Source organism: Acytostelium subglobosum, assembly GCF_000787575.1.
Source record: "Acytostelium subglobosum LB1 DNA, scaffold: scaffold58, whole genome shotgun sequence".
In the NCBI taxonomy this organism is placed as follows: Eukaryota; Evosea; class Eumycetozoa; order Acytosteliales; family Acytosteliaceae; genus Acytostelium; species Acytostelium subglobosum.
In genome coordinates, this window is record NW_012236475.1 from 689 (window position 1) to 9,724 (window position 9,036).

The window sequence follows — 9,036 nt, forward strand, 5'->3', positions numbered from 1 at the left end:
TGCTTGACGAGGATCTGGTTGCTTCTTTCCAAAGCCTGATACTTGCTGGCCACACTTGCCACCTCCTTCTCTGATGACTTTAGTGTCTGCTCCAATTGGGCGTAGCGTTGTTCACTTGCCGCCAGACGCTCTTGTAAGGCAGTGTACTCGAATAGACTGACCGAAGCCTCGCTTGACTTTGACTTCTCGACTGCTTTGAACCTCTGCTCACTTGCACTCAACTTGTCCTGTAGTTGCTCAAAGTCAAACTTGCTGACAGTTGTCTTGAGGGATTGCTCAAGATTCTTGATCCTGGTCTCACTCTCTTTTATCTTCTCCTTCAGCTGATCATTCTCGAATGAGCTGGCCACACCAGACTTTGATGATTGCTCGAGGTTCTTGATCCTAGCCTCACTCTCCTTTAGTTTCTCCTTCAACTGGTCATTCTCTAGAGTACTCAGGGTGCTGGACTTGGATGCTTGCTCCAAGTTCTTGAGTCTTGTCTCTGTCTCCCTGAGCTTGTCCTTCAATTGGTCATGCTCAAACTGACTGACATTGTTTGTTTTGGCAGACTGCTCAAGACTCTTGAGTCGTTGCTCACTCTGTCTGAGCTTGTCCTTCAGTTGCTCGTGCTCAAAGACACTGATAGTGTTGTTTGTAGAAGAAATCATTGGCGATGCCTTGTTTGGCGTACTGTTGGCAGAGCTGGTTGTGCTTGTACTGGTAGTGAGGCTGGCATTGGACTGATGCTTGGGCAAGCTTGGTGGTGGAGTGGTTGGGATAAGTGGCTTTGGTTTGACCGCCGTTGCTTGACTTGAGGTGGACAGTGAGCTTGTGAAGCTAGTTGCCGAGGTATTGGATGGTGTCGATTTGTTCAAATTGACAGTGGACTGAGTCTGGACTGTGGATGGAGAGGTCGGCTTTGGTGGAAGCGAGGGTGGAGTGCCCGGTGTGCTACGGAGAGACTTTGTTCCTGCTGGTGCTTGGCCAGCAAGTACTGCGTTCAAGATGAGTGCGGCCTCTTTTCTCGAGACACCCTTCTTGCCAAGAGATTTCAAAGCTTGATCCACCTGTCTGAATATCTCTTTCCATTCATCTGGGATGTTGTTGGTTTCGATGGCACCGGTTGAAGTGATACCGATATGAGTGTTGTGTTTGTAGTCTGTTGGACCTGAAATCTCCATAACAGCATCACCTGACCTTGAAGAATCATCAGATCCACCACTTCCATCGCCCATCAAATTGTTCACCTTGCCCTGAATGGCGCCTTTCCATCCTGCAAACTTTGTCTTCAAAGAGCTGTTGCTGTTGTTGTTGCTGTTGCTGCTGCTGCTGTTGCTCTTGGACTTTGATGATTTAGATGTTGATGCCGCTGGTTTGTTCTTGGAGAAGTCCTGTGCCTTGGGACGATCCTTTGTTGATATGGATGTAGAAGATGTAGTCTTTGGAGGCGTAGGTGGAGGTGCTGCCTTGGTGGAGGTGGACAGTGATGATGATGGCTGAGGTGATTGAGGACTGGATCCAGAAAATGAATATGACTTGGCAAGCTTGGGCTGGGTTGAGGTCACTGGTGGTGTTGTAGTGTTTGGCTTGGCAACAGCGTCATTGTGGACCAGTTGCTGTAGAGATGATGTTTTTTGTGTATGATTATGTAGACATATGGAACAGTACAAAGGTTTGAACCTGTTGGCCTGGAAGTTCTTGCAACTGCATTGTTGACAAGAAGACATCTTTATCTGTTGCTAAGTTGTTATTTCTATCAATGTAATGGTAAACAAAACAAGTTGATTCCTAGTAAGTATGTACAAAGACCAACCAAAACTAGTTGTATTTCAAAAAGCATGATTTTTTTTGCTTGAAAAACCATTGTTGACGCAATACCATCAAAAGGGTCAGTTGGCTGTTTTTAGTGTCGCATCACCTGACCCATTGTCAGTCTCGGAGAAGTAACATGATATTTAATATTATTTTATTTATTGCTTGTTTGTATTATTACCAACAACAAGGTTATCAATTGATTCCTCAATCGACAGTGACTCGTCAACCTTGAATGAGTCTTGCAGCTTCTCCAGATCCTTCAGACCTGGTGTCAGAGACACGGCGCCAACAAGCGTCTTCAAACGCTCAATGTTGGCCAGTACCTCCTTCCTTTCATTGTCTTGACACTGTGTTAAAATATACAATTGCTTCCTCAATTGATCTCTCTCTCCCAACACCACTTTGATTGCTGCCATCGACTTGCGAATCTAATTTTGTTATTTGTAGTATGTGAATGATCGATAAATCGTTAGTTGATGACCTTATCATTATAGTGTGTGAACTATGCTTACCTTCTTCAAACGTAGTGGATTTGTGAGCTTGTGTCCTTTGGCCAGCTCTCTCTCAGTGGCCACCTTGTTTCTCTCCTTGAGAAGCACGAACCAGAGTTTGTGAAGATCCTCGAATGACTTGCCTCGCAGATCTCTGGCCTCCCATGAATTTCCAGATAGAGGATATGTGCCCTTCTTGTATTCGTGCTCAAAGAACTGCTTGAGACCATTGTTTTCTGTTGTCGCTACTGTTGTTGTCGATGATGATGATGTCGCTACTGATTGCACGGTCGAGAAAGATCTGTTAAAGTTGGAGAGGGGAACGGTCGACCTCCTAACCAACATCATTGTAGATGGCTTTATAAACGATGTTGTAAATGAGTTTATCATCTCTTGTGTGTGTATGTGTATTTGAATTTGAATGTATTTGTTTAAAGAGATAGATGGTTGGTGAAAGTTGTTGTCGTTTGTGATCATTGACTCAAATTATAAAAAATTGAAAAAAAAGGTAGGTTTGGTCATTGACCTATTCTTCATGACCTCAACATAAACCATCTACATCATATTCAACAACATTACTACAACATACAATGTATAGGTCTTTATTCTCAAGGTCAGGTCCATTGGCACGTCATGGCTACAATGCCATGCTCAACTCACAGAGAGCTGGTCACAGAAAGCCAATCGTCTTTAAGGAGCCAGGTGTTTATGATGGAGAGGTATGTTGTTGTGTGATTGATGTATTTGTTGTCGTCATTGACAACCTCTTTATCCTTACTAACGACAACAAATACAACATAACAATAACAATAACAATAACAACAACATTAACAATAACAATAACAATAACAATAATGATAATAATAATGATAATACATTGACAACAACATAGGTACCAGAAACTTTTGATCAACACCCAGATATGATGGCACCTGATGATGATCCCTACTTGAACAGGAATCCAAGTGCAGTTATCAACTACTTTGTTGGAGCATTCGCAGTTTTGGCTGGCGTCGGTTTCGCTTGCTATATGTTTATCAACCCAACAAGAAAGGAAGTTGTGAGTATTAGTTTGGTTGTCAGATGACTAGACACAACGCTCATTAGGTCAGGACGACGTACAATCTCACTGACACACTCCTTCTACCAAACCATGGTTTATAAACACAGGTGGAGAGAGATCTCCCTTTCAACAACTTGTATGTGGAGTATGGAGGCGATCCCGAGAAGGTGCCAGACGAGACTCAATGGCGCATTAGAATGGGTGATAGACAAGCGATCTACAAATCAAAGTATGGAGACAATTAATAACTTCACCAACATATATCATTCCGACCTATTGTGTTGGATGTCATAGTATTGCATATATATAAACAAAAGTCAGTCATTTGTGATGTTCAGTTGAATGCAGATGTGAGATTGATCGGTAGGGACTTTCTCTCTACCTGTTTTTGTTTTTGTTGTTGTAACTAATCAAAGGGAGAGAGATAAATAGATAGAGATATAGATAGGATGATAGTACATACGGATATATCATTCCCATTGGAGTTTCCTGTTGGCAAGAAGTATGTGTCTGCATTGTTCACTCTAAAGAAGGGTGAGGATTCGTCAGTTGCTGTCGATCAGTTCTCAAGAGAATATGATATACCACCATACCTATCTGTTTCATTGTTGAACACAATAGACACCTTCTTAAACATAAACCGACAGGAGTATCATGACCGACAGGATGAGGCTTCTAGTGAGTGTCCAATCATTCAACGATGACATCGTTGTCACAAGTGTTCTTTGATCTCTCATCTTCTAACACTCTAGAGCTCATTAACTAAACTAATATATATATATATATATACACAGTTGAAGGATTCCCTCTATCAATGATTCAATCAAAGACAATGACATTGGCGCATCAGTACACTGAGAGAACACACTATTGGAACAGTATGTTGCCCAATGAAGAGACTGCCGAGCAAAAGTTCCAGGAGGAGAGAATCAAGATGTTCCTCTATCTTGTCAACAAGTCGAGCGAGTCAAAAGAGAAGATCATCAACCAGGAGGAGTTATTCGCCACTGCATTCAACATTCTGCTGAGCAAGCGAAAAGAGGAGTTACAATCAATCACTGACAGTCACTCAAAGTTGATGCAAGAGGCAGCGGATGAGGGTGCTAAGGATAAGATCGAGGAATTGATCACTGACAATGTATCAAAGACTGATGAGGTGGAGCTGCGATATCAAGGCGAGATAAGTGCAATGAAAATGAAGCAAAAGAACGACTTTACTTCTTTCCTCAATGATCTCTATTGGCTAGAGACTACAAAGGATGAGTTGGACAAGGCCGACGAAGATCTTTTGGTGACAACAAAGCCTCGCAGCGGCAGTAGTAGCAGTAGAAAGGGATCAAACCCTCCTCAACCATTTCACAGCAGAAAGCAAGATCAGACAACACCATCCAAAGAGTCTGAAAAGGTCAGTATAATTGGTTCTTTGGGACAAGGATTAGACAAGGGCGTACAGAGAGCCTCTTCATTCTTCTCATTGGATCGTTTCAAGAAGACAGTTCAACAAACACCTGGACAGCCACAATCATCGACACCAACATCTCAACAACCACCACTGGCGAGTCCAACATTGGAATCGCCAACTACAGAGCCCAGAAGTAAGCCACTTAGTATCTCCAGTTTATTATCTTCATCATCATCAACATCGCCATCATCAACAGTTGGCAACAACAACAACAACAACAACAATGATGTATCATCATCGTCAGGTGCATCTTCACTCATTGGCAGCATCACCAATACATTTTCCAACAGCGTCTCCAATTCAAAGCCTCCAAGAAAGGAATCAGTTGGATCGACATTCTCACCTGCTGTCAGACCAGCCAAACAAACGGCCAAGCCACCATCCTTGGGTTACAGAATAATGGACAACCTACAGGTTGGTGTAGGTGTACAGAAGAAGAAGATATTTGAATTCCGTCTGATAGATGCCTCTCCTCTTCAACTCTGCCGACCTGTCTCGACTGGAGAGTATCTAAAAACAAAGAGAATAGAGTACATCCAGACACTCTATTCAGACTCACTCTCTGCTGTAATACTTTTGACCGATCCTTCACTATCGTTCAGCTCACAAAGTGAGAAGAGTAGGTTAGTAGAACACAGTGCTGTGTATGGACTAGGATATGATTGTCTAGATGTAAATTACTAATATGATGATGGGGATGACCAAACAGACTTTATTCAATATTGTAATATGTCCACCGAGTTACACTTTGATTCTGTCGAGCAACAGATTTCCATTCTCAAAGAGTCTGTCGACACCAACCACTTTAAGAATGGCGATTTTTTCATTACCAAGCACTCCAACCTCTCTGATGTCCAGGTTGTCTTTCATCTTTTGGCTGACAGCAAAAGTAATGATACGCCACTTGCTTCTAACATTCAGAAACACCCTGCTAACAGTTCTGTTCGTATCGCACATATCTAGACCGAACACCATGGGGCGAAACACCACTTTCAACGTCGTCAGATGTGGCAAGAGGACTTAGGAACATATTGTTGACGGCCTCCAAGTATGGAATCGGATGTTTGACAATCCCAATCGCATTGACAGAATCAGAGGTGGACATCAACGTGACAAATACAGCATTAGCACTCAGGACTTCTTCTGTGTTAAGGTTTGTAGTTGATATTTCAAACAAACATTGCAAAAAAGCTAATCATGAATATTCTTCTTATCAAACAGTGTTGTAAGGGCATCTTTGACCAGTTTACACGAGTACACCTCCATCAAGTGTCTGCAGTTTTCTCTTCCACCAAGCCTGGATGGAGGTAACACACAGGGACAGGGTCCTGTAGCCACAAAATGGAGGTCATCCATTTCTCCTTTCATCTACGAATCTAGTTAGTTTGTAGGACAATAAGTGTTAATAATACATATGATTGCAAGAGGTCACTCCTCTAGTGTCTGATCATGACCGATGGAAGGGATGACGACAATCGATTTCCATGCATGTGTCATCCAAGGTGAGATAACTATATTGACCGGTTGTATGTCTTCAAAATCCAGGAGCTCCATCTTCAATGAGAGTGCCACTCTTTTTATTGTTGTGGTTTGGAATGGAGTTAGTATAATGTATTGTTACCTCCATAGCAGTGATCACGATGGAAAAAGAGTATCTGTCTAATCAAAGTTGAATTGTAGTAGAAATAGAGTTTAGAATTTAATCCTAATTATGGAGAGTCATTTTTGTAATTCTACTATTATTCTACTTTCTATACCTGTTAGCGCTGTAACAGTTTGCACGACCGAGAGAGTTACGAGGAGAGTTGTTTCGGAATTCGAGTTTTCTCAGCACCTTGGTCAGCCCGGAGTCCCGAGTTCACACCCTGAGTGACGTCCACATCATGGGGAATGAACACATTCACGATGTGAAATGGGCATGGAATACGTATCCATTCCCATTGCCATCCATATAGAAGAGTGTATTTGGATAATTCAGAGGAACTGGTTTGCATGACTCGGTAAACCATTGCTGGAATGTGTGATTCTTGGGTACAAGTGCCACCAAGTGTTGTCTAATTGGCTCATCCACTTTGGTGTTGCTTGGAAAGGTTGATTTGACATAGAACAAACTGTAGCTGGAAAATCTTGTGAATGGAATTGTGACTCGGTAAGAGATTGGTCCAAGAGGGAATATAGGATAGACAGTGTGATTGGGCGAGTTTCCATCCGGGCCAGGACTAACTGAGAACACAACTTTGAGGACCTGAGCGTGTAGACAGATGGTGGGATCATTCCAGGCACCAGCTTCATGGGAGAGACATTCGTGATCAATGGTCAGATGTTGGATATTGTTGTTGTTGTAGTTGAAAATATCAATGCTTGTAGGCTGATCATAATGCCCATAGTATAGTGTCTGGACACTTGGAGGAATGAGTCCTGTGATGTCTGAGGAGAATAGTTAAATCAGCAGTACTTTTGTTGTTGGAGTGATCTTGTATCCACTGACACTGGTCGTATCTTTGTGTATCACTGTGTCGTCAACGAGAGGAGAGTGAGTGGGTCAGTTGACAACGACGATCGATAGATGTACATACGTATTTGTTGATCATCAAATAGTTTATCTCTGATGTCGAATGATAACAACATTGGATATTGACTCCACGCTGGAGGGCGACGCGAAGAAGGATTGATCAGCTTCATCATCACAGTCATTGCAACCTTCAATGATAACGTGTAACTACACGGTCCAAACTAGCTTCTCAACCACCTTTAATTATAATTAACTGTCATATTCCAACATCTTGAATGAGTTGAAACAACAACAGGTAATCATAATTATTGATGTCGCGACCTGGCTATTACTAGCACGGCGAATAGGAAGTCATAGAGGTTGTACTTGATAGGACCACTCTTGCGATTGATATCCAGTATCTTGACCTCCTATATGTGTTATATTGTGTTAGTAAACCATCTACCAAAGTCTCTGTTATCAATGAATCAGTCTGCGATGTTGATGATCCACGTTGATATAGATCACGATGAACGGGCAATGAATGTGGTATATATCGCTTCATCTTGATGAGTCGAGTCTGTTGGAGTATCATAGGAGTTGTTGGATGATGTTGGTCCTTGGTTGGTGTGCGACGATCCAAGTGAGCTGAAATGGTCGTCGTTGAATGGCTGTCCAAGACTGTAATTCCTATGAATCACTTCAACAGTGATGTATAATATATAGATCGCTTCATCTTGATGTGCTGAGTATTTCTATAGTCTTGATTGGTATTAGTTATTGTTAGAAGTAGAAGTGCGACGATCGGTCCAAGGTTTTGATTGATACCTATGTAGTTGGATGTTGATGACCAAGGTTGATCACAACAAATTAATCGTGGAGGTGTCCACGCATACAACTCCTGTGGGAGATTCATCGACTTAGAGTCGAATTCATTTTTGTGCGGCAGGTTTGGCAACTGAGTGTGCGGGCCGCAATGACCAGTTGTATGAGCGATAAGATTATTCTTGCATTTATTTGAATTATTTTGTATTGAGTGTGTTGTTGATGAGATCAAAGTCTGAACAGTGTGTTCCATTTGGCATCGTGATGAACATTGATTACAGATATATATATGGTAATACTCTTCTTCAGTATCCTTCTCTTCTTTGTTACTCTTCCAGAGGCAGTAGATATGTGACCACAACTCTCGTCAACAATGCGACCAGTGTAGTACTTGGAGTCATAGAACACCAGCACATCCATTCCTAAGCAAACGTCATCGTCTTGTGTCAGCTGTATCTTGTTGATTAGCCGCAGTCTCTCAACTCGAACGAGTTCAGTTTCTTCAGACGTACGATACTTCCTATGGTTGTACTTGACGACGTAGTTGGGATAGTGATCATAGACGATGACGCCCTCCCACCATGTATCCTTGTCTCCTTCATGGTTCGTCTGAGCGAGCACCTTCATGCCAGCTTGGAACAGATTCAGAACATTCAGATCTTGGTCGTCCTGCACCTGTTGCATACACTCGTCATGCTCCTCTGGCAATCGTTTGTCGACATCATCCAATAGGTGGGTAGCAATGTTAATGCTACCAACTGCCTGTTGTAGACTCATGGACACTGGTAAGGGATGAGCATGAGCGAGTGCAGGANNNACAACTCGATTGAATGGACCGACTGGAGAAGGTAGTGGTCGAGCATTCAATGATTGAACAGACGATGAGAGTGCTGGCGATGTTTGAGCA

The 9,036-nt window shown here is 42.5% G+C and overlaps 5 protein-coding genes across 5 annotated transcripts; 2 read left to right on the plus strand and 3 right to left on the minus strand.

The window, feature by feature from the left end:
* Window positions 1-470: 470 nt before the first annotated feature.
* On the minus strand, window positions 471-1,709 carry SAMD00019534_126320 (hypothetical protein; the record flags this gene model as incomplete). The annotated part of the gene is made up of 1 exon (XM_012892138.1): window positions 471-1,709. A coding segment is annotated over one exon (1,239 nt), but the record flags the coding sequence as incomplete, so codon positions are not given.
* A 249-nt stretch (window positions 1,710-1,958) lies between these two features.
* SAMD00019534_126330 (hypothetical protein) lies at window positions 1,959-2,687 on the minus strand (the record flags this gene model as incomplete). Its single annotated transcript, XM_012892139.1, has 2 exons — window positions 1,959-2,225; window positions 2,310-2,687. Coding segments are annotated over 2 exons (645 nt in total), but the record flags the coding sequence as incomplete, so codon positions are not given.
* A 248-nt stretch (window positions 2,688-2,935) lies between these two features.
* On the plus strand, window positions 2,936-3,375 carry SAMD00019534_126340 (hypothetical protein; the record flags this gene model as incomplete). Its single annotated transcript, XM_012892140.1, has 2 exons — window positions 2,936-3,007; window positions 3,181-3,375. 2 exons carry the CDS (start codon window positions 2,936-2,938, stop codon window positions 3,373-3,375), a joined length of 267 nt encoding a protein of 88 aa, XP_012747594.1.
* Window positions 3,376-3,685: 310 nt separating this feature from the next.
* On the minus strand, window positions 3,686-3,988 carry SAMD00019534_126350 (hypothetical protein; the record flags this gene model as incomplete). Its single annotated transcript, XM_012892141.1, has 3 exons — window positions 3,686-3,733; window positions 3,815-3,875; window positions 3,945-3,988. The coding sequence occupies 3 exons, from the start codon at window positions 3,986-3,988 to the stop codon at window positions 3,686-3,688; spliced, it is 153 nt and encodes a 50-aa protein (XP_012747595.1).
* A 1,224-nt stretch (window positions 3,989-5,212) lies between these two features.
* SAMD00019534_126360 (hypothetical protein) lies at window positions 5,213-6,194 on the plus strand (the record flags this gene model as incomplete). The annotated part of the gene is made up of 4 exons (XM_012892142.1): window positions 5,213-5,432; window positions 5,523-5,702; window positions 5,777-5,966; window positions 6,035-6,194. Coding segments are annotated over 4 exons (750 nt in total), but the record flags the coding sequence as incomplete, so codon positions are not given.
* Window positions 6,195-9,036: the final 2,842 nt, after the last annotated feature.